The sequence below is a fragment of the Balaenoptera ricei genome, chromosome 4 (assembly GCF_028023285.1).
Source record: "Balaenoptera ricei isolate mBalRic1 chromosome 4, mBalRic1.hap2, whole genome shotgun sequence".
NCBI classification, from domain to species: domain Eukaryota; kingdom Metazoa; phylum Chordata; class Mammalia; order Artiodactyla; family Balaenopteridae; genus Balaenoptera; species Balaenoptera ricei.
In genome coordinates, this window is record NC_082642.1 from 8,652,330 (window position 1) to 8,674,598 (window position 22,269).

Genomic DNA, 22,269 nt, shown 5'->3' on the forward strand with positions numbered 1-22,269 from the left:
AAAGAGAGCAGCTATGAAGATGTTGGTGATTTCTCTCCAGTCTTTGTATGTATCCATGGGTATTTTGTTTTTAAAAACAAAACTGGTAGTGGAGAATACTACTGTTTGTTATCTCTTTTTCTTAATATATTGGGAAGTCGTTTATTTATTCTGTATCAGCCATGGAAGTTGTGCTGTGAGTTTGGACATATCTATTCTAAGCTGCCTAGAATCCTTTCTACAACGGTTCTGGACATAAATTTTAAAATACTATGAGCCACACATGCCCACAAGACTATAGACTATTCTGCTGTTACAGCTTAAAAACCAACACAATGTTTGTTCAGTATCATAAAGGGCATGTTTACAACTTTACCGGAGGAAATGGGAAATTTGAGTAACTCGTAAGAAATTGAGAAACAGGCTTCTCAGTCCCTATTTACCCTCTGAAAGAACAATTCCTTGACATAAAAGCAGACTCTTGGCTTTATCTGAGGAGAGTATTTCGTTGTATTATTCATTTAAATATGAAGCTGGGGGACCTTCTGCCTCAAAGATGATCTTAACCTCGAGGACTTCCCGTCAGCCCCCAGGGCCTGGAAGGAGTCTTAAGTGAAGAAGCCTTCGCTCCCTCTGCGTTGTTGGGAAATGGTTATTATTCCCAGGCAGACTCAGCACTGCTTTTACCTCCATCCTTCCCTTAATTGAGCCTCAGCGGACAGGAGAAAGCAGCTTGTCAAACAAAAATGCTGACTAAGCCCGGCCTCTGGTTGCCAGGGCAACAGGGACAAGGGGAGAGGGCTTGGGCAGGAGGCCTCAGAATTCTTCTGGCAGGTCTCACAGATTTTTGTTGGGCTTGACAGCCACTACCGGGTCTGGCTGGCCAGCTGGCCGGCCTCTCGCAGCCATTCCTGACCGAGGGCCCGGGGGAGGGACACACCCGGCTGTGAGCAGCACTGGTCCAGGGAAGGTTCTGAGGTCTGTTTTTTGTCATGTGAAGAATAGCTATTTAGAGACGTTAAAAAGTGTCATATCATAGCCTAAGTAGTGGCTGCTTCCTAGAGTCTTGCCTTCAGCACATGGGGCTATAATTTCCTTTTAGAAAAGCATTTCAGAGAATTAGGTTTCAGGATTGATTGCAACATCAGAGGTCATGTTGTCCCCCCAGGGCGTGGATCCCTGTAGAGTAACCTGGCTGTCTACGTTCATTCATTCATTTGTTCAACATGCTCTAGGCACTAAATGCACAGCAGTGAACCAATAGGCTTTGTCCCTACCCTCAAAGGGCTTCCATTCTAACTGCTGTCAGTGTTCTATTTGCCAACAAGTCCCAAAAATAATCCATTTTCTGAAAAATACCAATTCTTTTAAAAGGGACCTCCCCTTTTTTTTTTTTTTTTTTTGTCTGTGTTTTGGGTCTTCGTTTCTGTGCGAGGGCTTTCTCCCGTTGCGGCGAGCGGGGGCCACTCTTCATCGCGGTGCGCGGGCCTCTCACTATCGCGGCCTCTCTTGTTGCGGAGCACAGGCTCCAGACGCGCAGGCTCAGTAGTTGTGGCTCACGGGCCTAGTTGCTCCGCGGCATGTGGGATCGTCCCAGACCAGGGCTCGAACCCGTGTCCCCTGCATTGGCAGGCAGACTCTCAACCACTGCGCCACCAGGGAAGCCCAAAAGGGACCCTTTTGAAAGATATTATAAATCAAACACATTTAAAATTTTTATTTATTTATTTATTTTTAAATATTTATTTTTTATACAGTTTTAACAAATTTTTTATTGAAATACAGTTGATTTACAATGTTGTGTTAGTTTCAGGTATACAGCAAAGTGTTCAGTTATACATATATATATTCTTCTTTTTTAGATTCTTTTCTATTACAGGTTACTACAATTTTTAAATTCATTTTTAAAGGTTCTTTTCCATTTACAGTTATTACAGAATATTGGCTATATTCCCCATGTTGTACGATCCATCCTTGAGCCTATCTTATTCCCAATAGTTTGTACCTACCACTCCTCATGCCTGTATTACCCCCAACCTCTGTACTGGTAACCATTACTTTGTTCTCTATGCCTGTGAGTCTGCCTCTCTTTTGCTATATTCACTAGTTTGTTGTATTTTTTTAGATTCCACATATAAGTGATATTGTACACTATTTGTCTTTCTCTGTCTTATTTCACTTAGCATAACACCCTCCAAGTCCATCCATGCTGCTGCAAATGGCAAAATTTTGTTCTTTTTTATGGCTGAGTAGTACAAACACGTTTTTTTAAATGGAGGTTCACCAGGTTTGCACAAATGCAAAGCAGCTTCTTATTTCGGATCTTGATAAGATCAGAGGTACGAAGAAATATTCCATCTCGAAATCCATTCAGCTATTTTTCTTAAGTAAAGAGGAGACTATCTAAATTATATAATGTTTTCCTTAATTCGATTCTAAAGGATAACAGAGATTATGGAGCAACACAAGATTGCTGTATACATCCTGAATTAAAAGAGCGTCAAACAGGCCATGGATAATAATTATGGACTCAACAAATGTCTTCCCCGAAGTGTCAGAGTTTCGACAGTCTGAGTCTGGCAGCTGAGCTTGTGTGATGAGGTATTTCCAAAAGGGAGGCTCCAGGAAATGTGACAGTGAATTTCTAGAATCCCTTAGCACAGAATTAAAAAGAAATTTACATTGGGCATGGTTTTTTTTTTTCCTTATAAAGAAGGTAAATAATTCAGCATTCTGCCTCTGAAGTCCGGGGAGGTTTCGGCAGAGAGAGCAACTTCTCTGCACCAGAATAACTGTTTTAATGTTAGGATTTCAAAATATTGTCTTTTTTTTTCTCTTTCATTTGTTTCTACTCACCCCACCCTTTCTAATTAAAACAATACAATCTTCCATTTTTGTAGTATCCCTGGCCACACACACCTAAATCAAGCAGGCACCCTCAGAAGAGTTTATTGTCTTTCCTTTCTCTTTGAAGTACATTCCAGGGAGGGCCAGGGCTGGCTGGCGGGAGACGCTCCCTTAGCCCGGGATGGACAGGGCTGCAGGATGCTTTCAACTGCTGTTGACTTGCTCACCTCCTCTCTTGATTTATTCCACAGGCAGGCTGCAGGCCAGTGGGGAGCTGGAAGGAAAGGAGGTTTGAAGTTTGCTTCCAGGGACACCTTCCGCTTACAGATGGGCCTTTGTCTTTCACACCCCTCCGGCTATTTGACACACCACCCCCTCCCCCAGCCCGTAGGAGAGCGTGCTTTTAAACCCGCATGTAATTATTCGTTTTAGGGAGCTAGATGGAAGACCACAAACTCTGAAAGAGATTCTCAAGCCTTTATTTTGCAACAGTCTTTCCACCCCCAGCTTGGATGTAGAGAAAAAATAAAGTTGTGGTGGAGGAGGGTGGGGGTGAGGTTACCAGGGGCAGCTTTCCAGATCTTTCTGAAATTGGCCTTTAAAATCTGAACTTATAACTTTGCTGGATATGCTTGTGAATTCCCAGGACACTAGCTCCACCCTTATACGTTGAAAAGGATCAGAGAATATGTCCAGTTCCATCTCTTTTCCAATTCAGAGAGGGGAACTGTGTTCAGGACAGTGAAACAGGCCACTTCATTAAATCCTCTAAACTGCCCGAAGGAGGGGGGGTTGGCATTTCTGTTTTATAGCTGGGAAAACAAGCTCAGAGAAATGAAATAACGTGCCCAAGTCCCACAGCCAGTAGGTGAAAGGGCTGAAAATTTGAGGTCTGCCGACCTCCATCTTTGGCTTTCCTCTCTTTGCCGCTGTCTGTGTAGTGGCCATGACAACAGACTCTGGGGCCAGATCCTGGGAAAGTTGCTTAGTCTCTCTGTGCCTCAGTGCCCTCATCCATAAAATGGAGACAGTTGGGTTGTCATGAGGATGAAATGAGATATAGTATGTTAAAGCACTTAGGACAGTGCTTCACAAGTAGTAAGTGATACGCAAGTATTAGCTAACATCTCCACCTCCTAAAACATTTAACGCCATGAGTAAGTAGCTCATTCTAGTAACTGCCTCACTGTGCCAGGTTCTTGATAAATATGCTTTTTAATCTTTATAACAGCCCAGCAAGATAAATTTTATGTCTTTTTTTTTTTTTTCTTCAGATGAACAAACTGAAAGGTTAAAAATGTACTCCAAAATGTTATAGCTAGGGAGTAGCTCAGCTGGGATTTGAGCTTTCATCATTCTGAATCCAAGGACACTTTTTCTCCTGTGCCAAGCCCTGGTCATATCCAGTAGCATTTAACCCTCAACAACTGCTTGAAAATTCCAGTGGCCAGTAGCCCAGAGAATTGAGAAGCAGCCAGTTCTATCACTGAACGAACTACTAACTACAAAGCCCTCCATCAGATCTGTCTCCAGTCTGGGGTAGAAGGAATCTTCCTTCTTCCATGTGGCAGTCAATAATAGTTTGAGAGCCATGGTGTGCCACAAGTCTCTCTTAAACAGTCCCCTTGCTTCTTCGTAGGACATGACACTCTGAGCGCTCCCTATCCTGATTTTTCTCCTTTGGTCACTCTTTGTAAAGATCGTGACAAAGCGTAGAACAGCCTTGCACGTGGAGATTGGTAGGTCTAGAGAAGGAGTGCAGACGACTTGAGCTGGAAAGAAGGTTTGGAGCATGTAGATATCGGGGAGATGGACCCCACGAGGCTTGGCCCTTCTGCATCATTTCCTGTTGGAGTCTGTCTCCCCCTCTAGACTCCTTGAAGAGGCAGTTCACTGTCTGTATTTTTCATTGCTGTATCCCTGTTGCCGAGAACAGTACCTGGCACCTGGTAGTCTCCATAGTATTTTTAAAAAATAAATACGGGAGCAAATGAATGAATTGTTGTGGGGACTGAGGGAGACAGTTGACTGAGATTTGGAGCTGGGAGAAGGGGTGACGGCATTAGGAGAAAGCTTGACGTCAGCAGGAAGAGCTGCTTTGGGGCCGGGTGAGGAGTGTACTGTGAGACATGGAGTTTCAGACCCCAGCTGGACGCGTTATTTTGGACTTCAGGGGTGGGAAAGGGGTAGGTAGTGGTTTGCTGTGGTTATGGTTGTCAGGGAAGGCATCCTGGGAAAGGTGGTGTAACAGAACCCCTAAGGGTGGGGGGATATGTCTTGATGAAGAGGGACCCAAAGTACCGAGGACTTCAGGAAACTGAAGACTTGTTTGGGAGGATAGGGTGGGTGGGAGTGGAAGGGACACTGGGAAAGGATCTTGCTGAACTGCAGTGGCGGTGGGAGATGAGACAGACCAAGGGGCTCAGGTGTGCCTCCAGCTTAGCATTTGTTATCCTGCCTGCACTGGGGCAGCTGGGGAGGGAGCACAGGGTTAGGGCAGCTGCACTGCCAGCTCTGAGTTGGAGACCTGAGTCTTGTCCTAGACCAGCCCTGTTCAACTGTCCCCCTGTTTCCACGTCAGTTCACTTAGGCCAGTGCCCCGTCTGCAGCCTTTGCTTCCGCTTCTCCTTCAGTCTTGACTCCCTCATCTTGGTCAAACTAAAGTCAGGTGTTTGCCTTTCATTTCTGCCCGTGCAAGGGCAGCGGAGGTCACGTGGCAGCCAAAATCATACTGCGTCTGGGGCTTAATTTTATACTTAAATTTAGTTTCTTTTTTTTTTTCTTTTTTAAATAAGAATCCTCCTTTCTTTGGATGGGGACGTGTTAGTGAGGTTAGTTCTTTTATTTCCAAACCTTAGATTTTGTATTGCTATTCTTCTTCAATTTATGAACAGAAATAGGAAACTATTTTCATTCAAAAAAGGCTAGACCTTTAAAAATTCTAAATATGGGGATTTCCCTGGTGGTCCAGTGGTTAAGACTCCAAACTTCCACTGCAGGGGGTGTGGGGTCCATCCCTGGTCGGGGAAGTTCCACGTGTCACGCAGTGCGGCAAAAAATAAATAAATAATCTAAATATGGAACTATTATATTATAAAATATAATTGAGTGAAATGAAACTTCTCACCATTCTCCACTTATATTAAAAATCAATTTTATGTTATACAAAAAGGTTTACAAACCTCTCCTTGGTAAAATTTTAAAAAAGCTATATATTCTTAGCCTTGCTGACTCATGATGAAGTTCACATTTGGTGTAATCCTTCCAAGGTGAAAGTTGACCAGGAAAAGGTGTCAGACCACTCAAAGTGGATCAGTTCCATGTGGTAGTGTGACTTTTAAGATTGTTTATTTTTGTTTTTGCTTTTGTTTTGTTTTCTGGGATTGGAATACAGAACATAAGACGATAATAATACTTAGTTAACATTTATTAAGTGGTCTCGTGTGCCAGCACTCCTCTAAGTACCCTATATGTGTTACCTCATTTTATCACCACAGCTGCCCTATTGGGTGGATGCTATTATTAGCCTCACTTTACCAATGAGGAACAAAGAAATTAGATAACTGGCTGGGAGACGGCATGGCTAGGGTTCAAATCCAAGCATTTGGCCCTGGAATCCCTGCTCCTGACCACTCTGCCCTCCTGCTCATCTTCTGTGTTGGGAGCAGGAAAAACACCGTGGGATCATTTCATTAGGATGGAGTTTGAGCCTGGCTAGTTGGGATCTATACAGTAGACTGTTTTACTCATACTTGTGGTTGAAGATGAGAATTGAATGATCTTAGTTAATTTTTCCTTTTATTATTAATTATAATTTAAAATATTTCCATTTGAATTCCAGCAATATTTTTCATTTCTTCATTGAGTGAATATTTATCAAGTGTCACTGTATGCCTGGGTTGTTATACACAGTGGGGATACAGAAGTGAACATGACAAATAAGATCCCTTTCCTCTCTTTACATTCTAAAGAGAAAGACAGACAGTAAATATATAAGTTGCCATCAAGAACACTGAATGTAATCTCTGACTAGATGGCATCTGTTGAGACAGACATCAATGAGGTAGTGAACTTCAGGAAGATCTGAGGGGAGTGTTCCAAGCAGAACGAACAGTTGGAGCAGATGCCGGAAGTGGGAGGAGCAGATACCAGAAGTGGGAGGAGCAGTGGGAAGGGAGTGAAAAAGTGAGGGGGGGGTCCTGTCCGAGACAAAGGAGGAGACCTGGACAGGGCTGTCAGGCAGGCTTTGTGGGCCACCTTCCAGATGGGATAGGGAGCAGGTGGGTTTAGAGCCAGGGGCCAACATAACCTTCACGGTGGCTGCTGTGACTTAAGAATAATCTTAGAATAATCCCGAAGAAAGTGTTGCCCCCTCGGAAAACTTTCTAACTCAGACTGGCCTAATTTATATTGCAAAGTTAGTTTTCAGGTATATTCAACACCTTTTCTGTATTCTCTCTTCCAAGTTAGTCATTCGGAGGCGAAAATGATAGTGCGAGCCCCCTGCAGGCAGAACAGAGCATTGCCTCTTATGATGCCGTGGGGGTCAAGTCCTCAAAGTCGTTAGGGAAACATCGATGCTGAGGAATGGAACTTCAGTTATCTCTCATTTTAAATAGAGGGGACAGATGTGAAATGGCACCATGAAACATTTTCCCTGATATATAATAGTATAGGTTCTTCCAGCTTTGGTTATTATAAATAGTTCTTTTGAATTTCATTTATATATTTAGCCACACACAAGCATTCTTTTAAAATGCATATTGTATCTATTTGACCTATTCCGAGAGTAATTTAAATGAAGAGGAAAGCTTAAAATATCAGAAACTAGATATTTTTCTTATAATTTAAACATTTTATTTTCACATGATGTCATTAGAGATGACAAATAATTCATATATACATCGTATCTATATTTTTTTCCCCAGTGAAGTTCCAGAAATGATTCTTATTGTATTTAAATGCAGACCACCTGGAAACTGCAAATTCAACATGCAACTGCAAATTCACATGTAAAGAAATGCAGCAGTCTCTTCAAGCTGTATGTTTAAATGGGTATCCGTTTAGGGGTAAACTCCACATTTATTCAGAAAGTTTGGAGAATTGGAATATTCTAGTTACAGTTGATTTTTTTGGGTAATGAAGGTTATTGCCCAAAGGATCTTTGCATTTACAGTTTATAAAGGACTAGAAATTATATCATTGACTAGCTGTTTTCAGACTGTGGTTTGTGTGTATGAGTGTGTTTGAGAGGTTGGTGGCCTCTGTGCTCTTCACACCAGGTCCAATCCCTGTTATTCTTGTGTGTGAGGCCTCCAGGTAAGCTTTGGTTGGAAGATAAGATTTCTAATGCACACTGCCTGCCACATAAAAACAACTATAGGAAATAATTCAGTTTTTCTAGATTTAGTCAGAAGGTACTTCCAAGATTGAGATTAAAATCCCCCTTAAAAAAAGAAACCTCCAGTTTTTGGTTTGCTTTTTACAGAGTACTGAATAAAATTTGTTAGTTAAGTATTTGATTATTTGCAATCCAAATGAACAGAGGTGAACCAAGAGCCCTGTCTAGACAGGCTATTTATTTCAGTATAAGTTAACAATGCAGTTTCTTATCAATCAGGTCTTCATGGTTTATAAGAGTCATGCTACCATAACTCCTCAGAACAGTATAATGAACTCTAGTAACCGAAAGTTTTTATGGCGAATGATTTCACTAGACTTGTCTAGACAGCACTTACTCTCTAAAATCATTGTGTGTCGGGGCTGGAAGGGATCTAACACAGACACTGTAACTTAGATGGTCTAAATATTCTGTTTGCCATTGTAGCCATGGTTTTGGGGTTTGAGAGATGGTGAGACCAGTGATTCAGCCTGAGTAGTGGGAAACCGATAGGCATAAATATGGGGAGGGCCTAACTTTGGTTTTGGGTGCATGTATAAATATATAAAAGTATTATTCTCTGGAAACAGCAGCAAATTTGAAAGGAATTTGATGTCTGGTCATGTTTGTCAAAATGGGAGAGACTCCCTAGAGGTTATATCTAGAGAAAGTAATTGCAGTCAGATTTGTAACCTTTTGGATTGACTCTCCTTGGCAAAGTAATGCTAGCTTAAAAAAATGCTAGTGTTTTAATTTTTGCTGATGAAATCCATATGCTATCGAATAGTTAATCGTCAGTGGGATTTGGATTGGATCTGCATGGTTCCCCAAACTTCAGCCATTTTAGTCAACAAAATAATTAGTAAAATATAAAAACTGATTGACTAACAAGCTTTTAAACTGGTTGTTCTGCTCTCCTGGTTATTGATATAAAACTGCCAGATGTGACTTAATGCAGAGCCAGAACTCTGTAATCCCACTGCTTTACTGGCCTATAAGTGGCAAAGACCAGAAGGTACCTGCTGGTCCAGAGGAGTACAGCTGCTTTGATTGACTTAGATTTGGTCTGAGCACCTGGGGTAAAAATAGCCTTGTCTCTGAGAAAGTGTCTTGAGAGGCCCTTATATGATTTGGGTATTTTAAGCAATTGGATGGGTTAGATAGTTGCTATGTAAGTGCCTTGAGGGCAAATATTACATGAGCGTCTCATTAACTTTGTGAACGTGAGAAAGTGACTTATACCTATAAGATTTCTTCAGAAAAAGAACACTAATGATTTCCTGATGATTTTGACGTATGAGGAATAAACGTAAAGTGCTTTTGTGTTTGGTGAAAAGTTTTTATGCGAAGCATCCTTTGCCCCGATCCTTATGACAATGAATGAATCACTCTTGCCTCTCCCTCGGACTGTCATCTCTCTGTAGGAAGCCGCCCTCTGCAGACAGCTCCCCATGGAAGCCGAGACTCTAGCCACAGTTCAGGCTGCTGTCAACCCACCCGCCATGACTCCAGACATGAGATCCATCACTAATAATAGCTCGGATCCTTTCCTCAATGGGTACGTCAACATTTTAGGGCCACTTATTTTTGCTTTCTTTATTATGTGGTATACAGTATAACAGATCTTTGTTTATGTTGGGAAAAGCTGGGGAGCTTGGAGAATGGGGTTAGGATAGAGGGAGGATGTGGAGGGAGGTGGCAGAAAAAAAAAAGTGGAGGAAGAAGTCATCTACCTTTTTTTTTTTAAATCTCAAATTCAAAAATTGGTGCTATGGCATGGAGTAAACCCCTAGTCAATAATTTGAAAGTGGGGATGAACTTACGATTTCAATGGGATGGTGTTGTATAGTAATTATTTAGAAGAATCTTGTGGTTTTATGTGGCCAACAGGGGATAAAAGCATGTCATATGGCAAATAAGGGAGCAAAACAATTAAGAGGTGATGTTTGTGGCGAAATGTGAATAAGGTCTATAGTTTAGTTAATAGTAATATACATTGTCAATTCCTGGTGTTGTTCACTGTACTATGGTTGTGTACCATGTCCTTGGGGAAGCTGGGTACACGATGCACAGGAACTCTGTACTCCTTTTACATCTTCTGTGTGAGTCTAAAATTATTTCACAATTTAAAATTTTAATTGAAACAAAGAGGTGTTGTTTTAAAATATGAAATATATGAGCAGAAGGAAAAGGTGATTGAACCAGAAATATCTTCATGGGTAGAAGTAGTCAACCTTAATTGTAGCCTTTTAAACCCAAATAAAGGGCAGTTTTCTATTTCCTGTGTCTTTTCTGCCCTTGCAGAGGCTTCTGGCAAACAAGCAAATACAGTCATGAAAGTTATTAAAAATAGAGAGAGAGAGATGAAAACAAACAGTAACGGAAATAATGAAAGAAAGACGTTTTTAAATGATTGATTTAAAACTACTTCAAACGTACAGAAGAGTATGAAGAATAACTTAAGATTTACCCGTGTACCCAACTCCCACATTTTGCATATTTCCATAGATCTTATTTTGTTTTGAATAAGTATTACAATTAATATTTAAACCCTTCCCCACCACCACTGAAATCCATTTCTTTCCCGTCTTCCCTCCCTAGTGGTAGCCACTATTTGGAAATTGATGTGTATCCATTACACACATTTTTTTTTTTCTTTTTTCTTCACACATATTTTTATATTTCTTATTGCCTGTTAATGTCTGTATCCAGAAACAATATTCAACGTCGTTTTCGGTTTTAAAAAAATGTACATAAATGGTATCATTCTCTGTATGTAGAATGGTGTTCAAATTGTTATTTTGAGATGAAAAGGGAATCAATGTCAATTTACTATGAATGGCCAGATTTTTTTTGCTTACAGTTTATTAATTTCATTGACACAGGGATATATGTTTCAAAATTAAAAGGAAGTGCAAAGTCCACCTGCCTTTGTTATCTGAAGATCGGGCAGGTTGACAGAACTACACTAGTTGAGGGTCTTCATGACTTTTTTAAAATTATTATTTATTTATTTATTTATTTATGGCTGTGTTGGGTCTTCGTTTCTGTGCGAGGGCTTTCTCTAGTTGCAGCAAGCGGGGGCCACTCTTCATCGCGGTGCACGGGCCTCTCATTATCGCGGCCTCTCTTGTTGCGGAGCAGAGGCTCCAGACGCTCAGGCTCAGTCGTTGTGGCGCACGGGCTTCGTTGCTCCGCGGCATGTGGGATCTTCCCAGACCAGGGCTCGAACCCGTGTCACCTGCATTAGCAGGCAGATTCTCAACCACTGCGCCACCAGGGAAGCCCATGACTGTTTTTTAATTTTGAAATTTCCTTCCATCTTTTGCTCTGCAGGGGGCCATATCATTCGAGGGAGCAGAGCACCGACAGCGGCCTGGGGCTAGGGTGCTACAGTGTCCCAACGACTCCGGAGGACTTCCTCAGCAACGTGGATGAGATGGACACAGGTAGGAGCCAAGTCTGCGAGGCCTTGCAGTGGGTTTGCACTTTTAAATCGTCTCTTTAGTCTTCTCAATTCGTTTTTTTTTTTTTTTTTGGCTACACCGCTCAGCATGCGGGATCTTAGTTCCCTGACCAGGGATGCAGCCTGTGCCCCCTGCATTGGAAGAGTGGAGTCTTAACCACTGGACCGCCAGGGAAGTTCCCTAGTCCTCTCAATTCAAAAATCCAACCAGAGACACTTAACCTCAACAACAACATAAACTGACAGCTGAAAAGCCACTGGAACCCAGGCACTATTCATAAACTCTAGCCCCTTCCCCATAGTTTATACAAATATAGTTTTATATATGGGCACAGGATTTTAATTTCTGCTTTTTTCCTCTCCCTCCCTCCCTCCCTCCCTTCCTTCCTTTTGCTTGTCCTTGCTTCATATAGCCCTTTCCTCACAATTGCATTAACACACCACTGTCTGCTTTGCCATTCTTCCACAATGGAATATTTATGCTTTTCTAGCTTTTGGTTGTAATGTACAGGCCACCAGTATGCAAATTTTTTCATGTCATTAACTGCATTTGGGAAGTAATTGGCAGTGGGCATTTGGAAAGTTAAGCAACTCAGAGGATTCTGAAATGTCAGCTCCAAATCCTAACCTGGTAACAATGTCCTCCCTCAGCAGTTAAATTTAACATAGCTCCTGGCCTGCCCTGCCTTCAGGCTAGGCCTCAGCTGGCTTCCTGGTTACCTCCTTTTCACCATTTCTCTAGGAGCGATGCCTCCAAATTTGGTCTGGACTTAATTATCAAAGTCCTAAACTCCCAGAAGATATTCTGAAACCAAAATTAAATGACAGCTAACAACAAGGACCTACTGTATAGCACAGGGAACTATATTCAATATCTTGAAATAACCTATAATAGAAAAAAAATCTGAAAAAGAATATCTATATAAATATCTATATCTATATAAATATCTGTATCTATACCTATATCTATATCTACATCTATAGATGTACAACTGAATCACTTTGCTGCACACCTGAAACCAACACAACATTGTAAAACAACTATACTTCAATTTAAAAAAACCCCTGAAAATGGACTTAAAAAAAATTAAGTAATAGCGGATGTATCCCCTCTCTGGAGCTGTTCACGCAAGTTTCTCCTCCATCGTCACTGTTGAAAGAAAATCGTTCTGTGATGAAATGATTGCTTTCCCCAGTGCCGTTGTCCAGAGCGCCCATGTTTGTTACCCTCTGCTCCTCGATGACTGCACTTTGTGCTCTAAAACTAAACGATTGGTCAGACAAAAGTCAAACTCGGCCAGAAGGTTGGAGCAGCTGTTCCGGGCTCTCCGTGCAACCCGTCATCTACTTGTTGAGAGAATTGCACGGACTGTCTTGTGAGGAGTCACACAGGAATAGTTTGAACTGTTTGTTTTGTTATTCTTCAATTTATTACTTCAGCCTTCTCCCTCGCTTCCTGCTTCCCTCCCTCCCTCTCTTCATCCCTCTCTTTATTTTTCAGTGTGAGATTTATCTTGCCCTCTTCGGACCTGCCTGATGAAGTGGCTCCTTCCTATGTTTAATAATTATTTGCTTTCATCTTTTAAACACTGGGAAGCCAGTAAAGATAAAAAGCAAAGTTAAATAAGAAATGACTCAGGGGATCTAAATCCAAGCTTGACATTTAAAAATAAAAGAAGATGGATTCTATTCTATGGCTTTTTAAAATGACACTGAGTGGAGAAGTAGGGAATGTTTTTGAAGCCAAAATGTAGAATTAAGCAGTGTCCTGAAAAGAACATAGTCTTTGCAGTCAGGCAACCTGAGTTGGATCTTTGCTTCTCTATTTCTTAGTAATGACTTTGGGTAAGTGACATAACCTCCCAGGGGCCTCAGATTTCTCACCTATAAAGTAGGAGTAATGTGCTCACCTTGTAGAGTTGTGAGGGCTCATGAGGTCACAGAGCTTGGCACAAAGTTGTCTTCTCCTTCTAAGAAGGATGAAGTAATGTACAAGTTGGTCGTGTTAAATGTTAGGGCTCCAGGTTAACCTGGTGTAGTGAGTGTCAGCCTGTTGGGTTTAGGGTCACATCTGTGAAGCCTTTATAGCGAGTGGGCATAAACCCCCTCAAGGGGAGAAATGTAATTACTTTTTCAGGAACAAGATGAGGAAAAGCTGAGCTCAAGTGTGGCTGGCAAAGATCTAGTAGACCCACTGATCACATGCTGACCGCATGCTAAATGGGAACAAGCCAGCTGAACACTCCCTTTGCAAAATACACATGGAAACAACAGCTGGACATGGTGTGAGGATAGAATAGACGGAATAACAGGAGCAAAGGCTGGAAGTCATCCACCTTCCAGAATATTCTGCGATAATCACACCCTTTTAAGGATTGCTTGTTTTTTTTTTGGTCTGTCCCACTTTTCACTCATTCATTCATTCATTTTTATTATCTATGCAGATATGCATCCTTTATATTTTAATTGAAGTATAGTTTCCATATAATATTATATGTTACAGGTGTACAATACAGTGATTCACAATTTTTAAAGGTTATACTCCATTTATAGTTATTGTAAAATATTGGCTATATTCCCCATGTTGTACAATATGTCCCACTTTTTAAATGGATAAAACTGCAGAGACCCAAAAAATTACTACAAGGTTGCAGAGTTGCTCCAAAGAAAGAGATTTTAAGATTGTTAACCTTATTGAAGAATCTTAACTAGTCTCCTCATGCTTTCCATGCCTGAGGAGAAAGGATAAGAGGAATTCTTTAAAACAGAGAGATCTTATTTGGTTAAAAAATGAATTCTTGACTTATTAAAAAGTTAAAATGGGAAATCAGTAGAGATGAATAATTCTAACTGGAGATGAAGAAAAAAAGACATTCAGCACTTTAGATCAGCTGATTTTTCAGGGCAGATAATTTTTTTAAGCCTCATTTCCATTTGTTACACTCTAGTGGGTAGAAAAAAGTTATTTTGGATTTTCTTTTCTAAACTAATGTTGTTTTTCAAGTCAGTAACACAACAGCATTGAGGTCATGTTGAACTCGATTTAACTTTTAAAATACTGCCTTTTGCAATGAAAATCCTATAAAATAGTCCTAAGAGTCATTGATATTTTATGAGTTATAGAAAAGCCATCAAGTTTTACTATCACCAAAATGCAAGTTTGAGTATTTTTCCCTCATCACTCAGAAAAATGTAATTTTTCTCCTTGGAAAATGCATATGGTTAAAATGAGTTTTCTCCTGTTTTGCTCAGAATAGTGAAATTCCTAAGCAGGCTTTTCAGGAAGGCTACCATACTTGTAGGACACAAAAGCTAATTTAATAAGTTTCTTAAAAGTGATTCCATGGTGAAAGCTGGCCATAGTTTTCAATGCACCTCAGACATTGAGGTATATTTTATCCCTTCAGAAAATTGGTTGGGGCTCTTGGAATAAGCCAGTTGCTCTGATATTGTGTAATTCACTGTGATTGAGTTCCCAGGTTTTTCTTTCTCTCAGCACAATCAACAAGCAATGTGTTTTTGTATTTTCCTAAGTGTGTATGTATGAATGAAGCCCAGAGCCACGGGTGTGTGGCAGATATTATATGGCACCTAACTCCAATTTGTGAAGGTGCTATAATCCCAATTTCAGACAAGTGAAGTGTGTCTAAGGTCACACAGCTAAAAAGCTCCGTCTCCTGGCACAATTGTCCGTACGCTTTCTCCTATACTATCATTCATGAAGAACATGTATTCCACATGTCATATCCCAGGCACTTAACTTTCCTCTGGAACAGCATTCTCTCAACTAGGTTCTATAGACTCTAGTTCTATTAGGATATAAATTCTGCCAAAATTGCATTCGATGATAAAATGGCTTTAGGTCATAGTGGCTTAAGCAAAATATATCAGACTTCCTTATTACAAGACTTCTCAGAACCTTAATAAGCTCCCATGCATTGTGACTCATATGCATTGTGAGAAGGGTAGATATTTGTGGGGTGTATGTGTGTGTGGAGTGAGGGGGGTGAACTGCAGCACCCACTCTCTAAAATACTTTGAAAATGATCCCTAGAGCCGTCAATGAAGATAGCTTTTTAATAACGTGGTTAAAAGAAACTCCTCACTACTCTCTTTGAACATAAAGAGGGATGATATGGGCAAATTTGAGCTTACAGTTAAATCATTGGATTACAGCTCGGTGATAAGGTTTTTATGACAGGCAGGGCCTCTCTACTCAGACCAGCTCTTCATGCCATTGTCATGGGAAGTCATTGATTGTAGGTCAGATCCACAGCACCCTCGCTTGCTCCTTTCCTGTTTCCCTGGACTTACCCATTCTGGACAATGTCTACGCGGAACAATTAAAGGTTCACCTGGCATCTCTGCATCTCTTAGGAATGAGCATCACCAATTCAGTTTCAATAATGTGGTAGCTGAAATTCTGCACAGAGATGAAATATTTAAGACCTGCAGCAATAAAATCTTCTGGTGGAACATAGGCACCGTGGAAATGAAGATGAGAGTTATGTTGACACTTGAATTTGTCCCTCTTTCAAGAGCTCTAAAAAAGAATTAAAATGGTTTCATTTCATTCTGTTATAGGAGAAAATGCAGGACAGGCACCCATGAACATCAACCCTCAGCAGACCCGTTTCCCTGATTTTCTTGACTGTCTTCCGGGAACAAATGTTGATCTAGGAACTTTGGAATCTGAAGATCTGATCCCCCTCTTCAATGATGTAGAATCTGCTCTGAACAAAAGCGAGCCTTTTCTAACCTGGCTGTAATCAGTACCACTGTAGCTTGGATGCAGCCGTGACCTGACATTTCCTGGGCCTCTTGGAAAAAGCGATGGAGCAGAGCAAGTCTGCACGTGTGCCGCTTACTTACTGCCTCCGTGACGCATGCTCCCTCCTTTCCTTGTGGCCAGTTTAATCATTGCCTGGATTTGATTGACAGTAACTTAAGTTAAACATAAATAAACATTCTATTTTCATTTTCTGCAAGCCTGCCTTCCTGTGATGGGTTATGCAGAATTGTTTCAGCAGAATTGATTATGCAGAATTGCTTCTCTGCTTTCCTTTGTGCTGCCCCATGACTAAGCTTTATGGGTGTTAGTTGAAATTTATACATCAATTGATTATAAACCATGAAAAGCTGACCACAGGCAGTGACTTCTGACAGGCGGCTCGGTCCAGGAAATGTACACAAAATTCAACCTGATTTACAGTTCCAAAAACTGTGTTGATGACATTAGTACCAAATGCTTTAAAAAATATTTAACTTGAGCTTTAAAAATCATTGTACAGGTAGTAAAATTCTGCTGTTTGGAATACAATGTAGTCTGGGATCCATGCTGGTTCTGTTGGTTCTTATTACCCTGTATTCACAAAGGCACACACAGTCCTATTGTAGTTTATCCTTCAGCAGCATTAGTCACAGCTCCTACACTAAGATCTTATGAAAGAGACCAGTTTGGTACCAATTATGAACATTTATTAAACAAAGGTTTTTAAAATTACATGTTGGATTTTTTTTTTTTTAAACTGCAGCTTAGAACTCAATGTTTATTTTATGAAGCACTATCATTTTGTAGCTGATGACAAAGGGCAGTCAAATGTTTTTGATAAATCAGGACAACTGTATTTTTGTCTTTTGAAACTGTTCTGAAAACATCAGGACCACATAGCTTTCAACCTGATGGCACGCACAGTAAGCTGTTGCTTTTAAAATTCCAAAGCCTTGTCGGTTTTGCTTCTTTCAAGATTTCAAGGGTTTAAAATAATCTTATCTAGGAAACTGTTTGAAGGATGAAGCAGATCTCTGACTGACATGTAAAAAAAATGCCCCCTGAGGGTGTATGGTGGAGACATGTTTCTGAAGTCACTAATGTTGATTCCTAAGTATATTATCCTAACCTTGTTTGCTACAGTTGGTATAAAAAGGCATGAAATATGTACTCAATACCTCTTATGTAACCAAAACCGTTTTTTATTAGCTTTTAAGGACTGAGAGAGAGCATTGGGTTTGCCTGGCATGCCCCCTGCCTGCATTGCCAATGAAGTCCTCAACTGTTTAATATTTTGAACGGACATTATTTATAATCTATGAATTTAATATCTTTTTTTGAGAGACGTTAATAATGCAGGTCTCTGAGAGGAACCTTTCCATTCCCAAGGGGCTTATTTGCTGGGGATCTGAGATCCTTTTCGATCTACCAGAAGATAGATGGGCAGAATACATCTTATCTTGTTGGAAAGAAAGCAAGTGTAAAGGTCAGAGACGAAGTAGTAAAGTTGGGGAATATAGTGGAAAGGCTGTTAGGTGTGAAATGGAAATAGACAAGCTGTAGTACCCCAAAAGCAAGACGAGCAGGAGGTATGAGGTGCCCCCAAAGAGCAAAGCAACAATTTTCTCCTACAGTCTTTGTACCAAAAGACTGTTGTAGAAGAATAGAAGGCTTCGGTGCACTTTACGTGGGAGAAGGAGGGACAGGGCTAGTGTTGCCCTGTCTACGCTGATGTTAAGTGTGTAGGCGGACAAGACCATAAACCTACCATTGCTTCCAACACAATGGAGTGACTTTTTTCCCCTGAAGGACCCATGGTTTCTGTTCCTCTGATTCCTTCTCTCTCTCTCAAAGCGCTCTGAGAGAGATGGGGGTAGATGTTTCTTTTGCTACTAAATTGAAGGGAGCACTATTTCTTTTCCTCTTGTGTTAGCAATAATTGCAAAAAGCATTGTACATTCTTTCTAAGAAAAAGCAAAAAAAAAAAAAAAAAAAAAAAAGAACTCAAAAACAAGGGACCTAGTAAAACTGAGCAGTGTTACTGTATTTTTAAAAAATATTTTTATAGACTCATTTTCAGGTTATTAAACATAAAAGAAACAGATACCCCTCCCTTTTTAAAGTAGTTAAAACATCGATGATTTGTATTATCAATTTTTAGAAGTAATTTCCTAGTAAGCTTGTGGCATTAGAAAATACTAGAAGAATTTTTTTAGTGAAATTAGTCAGAACGTTTATTAATGAACATAACAATTATTTTTCCAGAATTAACTATGGACCCTGACTACGTGTTTACTAATAAATGAAGCCAGATATAACTTTTGTTGTTATTTTTAAGGCCATAAAATATGGCCTTTGTTAAAGAACACTAAAGCTAGAAATCTAAAGTAAGAACAACTTTTTAAAGGCTCTTTCCTATTATTGTAAGTGTTAAAACCCCTGCAGAATTCATGATAAGGTGCTATTTATACTATATTTCTTATTATAAAAGAACTGCCACAATATCTCATCTTTTTAGTCATAAATCAATCAATAAATTTCAACATTTCATCCAATAATTTTGCCAGAGAAAAGGCAGATTAAAAATTGAAATTGAAAAATAATTTCAGAGATCTTTCAAGGTTTTTTTTTTTCCCCTGATAAAACACATTTTCTTGAAGTAAATACATTGTCAAAACCTATTTGCAATTCTGTGAAATCAGTAATTGTTAGTGTTTCACCATAGAATTTAGGATGTGAAATGCCATTTCTTTTCACTGATTATACAATATACATGAAAACAGAGTAAAACATTTAGCTTGCTGGGGATACTGCTGACTCCAGCTTGGGAGAAAACCTCTGTAGAAGAAGGTGATCTGGAGTGAGTTTTGTTAATGACAAGTTGTGTTCTCATGGCATAATTGGAAAGTAACTACCGAGAGTGCAACTTTTATGAAAAATAAAAGCTGTTAAAAGGAAATTGTAGATTAATTTAATTGGGAAAATGGGTGATTGACAGAGACCGTTTCCCTAACACACTACATCATTTATGTGTTAGTATTTTAACTTTTTAAAAAATTATTTCTACATTTTGTAATATGATATATGTGTGTTTATTTTTAATTTAGATTGCTATACATACAGAAAGTATGCAGAAAAATCAGTCAGATCAAACCATTTTAACTGGAGTTTGGTACTGGTTTTTACTTCTCTGATTCTGTATAAGAAAAATAAATACAGTTGAATTTCCACTTGGAGCCTTTATCTCGTCATTATTTGTGTGTGTTCCTTTTACTGAGGGCTTTGGGTGGTACTGAAGAAAGGCTTATGTAACCCTCCTGGCAGACAATGAAAGAAATAAAATTTTGTAGGCAAACATGTTTTTGGCTCAAATGCCTGGTCTTCAATATTCTAAATATCCACAGAATTCTGGTTTCTACTTTATTTGAAGTAACTCACTGAGACTTTATTTGAAGTAACTCACTGAGACTTTAAAAACTATATATATATATATATATACATACATATATATATATATATATATTTTTTTTAAATCACACAGTCCTTCCAACAGCCTCACAGATTTGACTGAGACATCAGAACTATAGGATTCTTAGGCGTTCCTCTGTTATTAACAATAAGCTGTGGCTTCTCGTCAAAACTAAAAACAGCTTATCATTCATTCTGAGTGTAGGCTTGTGACAGTGTATTTTCTCTGTCTGTTGAGTCCCTTGATTCTTGCTGTGGTGATACCTTATGAGGTGAGGGCACTCTTAATAGCAGAGTGTTTTTAAGCAGAAGCATTCAGCTAAACAACAGAAAGAAGAGATCCTGGTGGAAACAACTTAGCCACAGTCCAGAGTCTAAGTCTCAAGCATCGTTTTAAAAGCTGTATTTCAAAAAATAAAAAAATAAAAAAAAATAAAAGCTGTATTTCATCATCACTTTTTTTTTAATTTATTTTTGGCTGCGTTGGGTCTTCATTGCTGTGCGCGGGCTTTCTCAAGTTGCGGCGAGCGGGGGCTACTCTTCGTTGCCGTGCGCGGGCTTCTCATTGCGGTGGCATCTCCTGTTGTGGAGCATGGGCTCTAGGCACGTGGACTTCAGTAGTTGTGGCTCCCGGGTCGAGAGCGCAGGCTCAGTAGTTGTTGCCCTGCGGCATGTGGGGTCTTCCCAGACCAGGGATCTAACCCGTGTCCCCTGCATTGGCAGGCAGATTTTTTTTTTTTGCTTTCAAAATATAATCTAATTAAATATTGAACAATACAATGTTAAAAAAGACAATTTGTTATGGAAAGAGAATCACACAAAGCATTCATTTTGTATATGTCCTTAACACTGTTGATAGTATTTCTAGCCCAGAGTCACTGAGTTTCAAATATATGTCCTGCTTCCAGTACATTTCAGTCAAATCTGAGTTTTCTTTTTTTTTTTGTAACCTCTTTATTGGAGTATAATTGCTTTACAATGGTGTGTTAGTTTCTGCTTTCATAGGCAGGCAGATTCTTAACCACTGCACCTCCAGGGAAGTCCCTCATCATCACTTGTAAGGTACCGGGAGCTCACTGTTGAAAGTGTTATAAATACCAACATGTATAAAGTAAAAAGTGAAAGTTCTCTATCTTTCAAATCTCACAGGAGATCGATGGATTTGTGTCGTGCACACAAAGACACGCTCTTTTCTTATAGCATTTTTGAGAGTTCAATACTTACAACAGACAGGAAGATGAGAAACTGATATTTTAATATGACTCTAATCCCCATAAATAATACCATTTCAACAAGCATGTTCGTTTCTACTCAACCAGAGGGCCTGATATTTCCACTATTAAGATTACAGACTGTTTGCAGAAAAAGGGCCCCCTGAAATATCTTACCTGGGCAATGATGATGTGACTAGTTAGGCTATAAATGGAGAAAATTATGGGATTAGCAGACATTAACAGTCACTAAACACCCGCACTCTAGGAGAATCCATTTGTGGAATTAGCATAGAGTAAAATAAGAGCTTCAGAGAACGAGAACAAGGGAAAGATTAATGGGGAAAGGTGAGTCCAGCACATTCCATGCAAAACTGAAGGTCCTGGGGAAGGGTGGGTGTGGGAGCTGAGGAAGGGCAGGTGTGGGCAGTCTCCTTTACAAATCTGCCCTGGGCTTCACTTCCTACAACCAGTTAAGACGGTCAGTACCATGTCGCTATGAATTAACATCCTGGCCTTAGCCAAGTTTCTAGGGTTGTGCAACTTCAGTTTCTTTACATGTAAATTGGCTATTACAGTTTAAAAAAGGGGGTTACAATGAGAGACTGGTGAAGATCAAGAGACGTGACTTATGTAGAATACTCAGTAATTCAAAAATGGTCAATAAGTGTTCACTTCCTTCTTTTCTTGGTGAGCTTTTCCCTCTCTTCTTCCCAGGCCACATTTTTCTCAACAGCATTTACCACCATCTAACAGTAAGACGTCACTGTCTCCCCCCATTAGCCTGTCAGTGCTGTGAGAGCAGAGATTTTTTTCTTTAGCATCTAGCACCTTGAACCATACCTGGTACACTGTTCAAAAATATTTTCAGAACATCTGTTGGATGAATGAATGTGTTTGTGAGAATTTGTCTTTCACACTGCAACCCTTCCTGTGGACGGCACCATCTTTGACTGACTTGTTTGCTTGCACTTCCATGTCTTGAATTAAAGAGGCTTCTGGAAAGTGTTCCTCGAAGGGGAAATATTAGAAAAAATTGGATTCTTTAGAAAGATGGCCAAACCTGCCTGCTGAGAAAGTATTTGCTGAGTGATCAGCTGGGCCGAGTTGCCATTAGAGGGCAGCAGATGGCTTTGTCATGTGTGGT

The 22,269-nt window shown here is 40.0% G+C and overlaps 1 protein-coding gene across 4 annotated transcripts in view; it reads left to right on the forward strand.

Moving 5' to 3' along the window:
* The window catches only part of WWTR1 (WW domain containing transcription regulator 1), a 205,938-nt gene extending 186,265 nt beyond the window's left edge, over positions 1 to 19,673 (forward strand). For all 4 annotated transcript variants that reach the window (XM_059920120.1, XM_059920121.1, XM_059920122.1 and 1 more), the window contains 3 exons: positions 9,631 to 9,764; positions 11,543 to 11,655; positions 16,257 to 19,673. In XM_059920120.1, the coding sequence (XP_059776103.1) occupies positions 9,631 to 9,764; positions 11,543 to 11,655; positions 16,257 to 16,441 (432 nt within the window). In that variant the 3' untranslated portion in view covers positions 16,442 to 19,673. The remainder of the gene's footprint in view (positions 1 to 9,630; positions 9,765 to 11,542; positions 11,656 to 16,256) is intronic.
* The last annotated feature ends 2,596 nt before the right edge of the window (positions 19,674 to 22,269 follow it).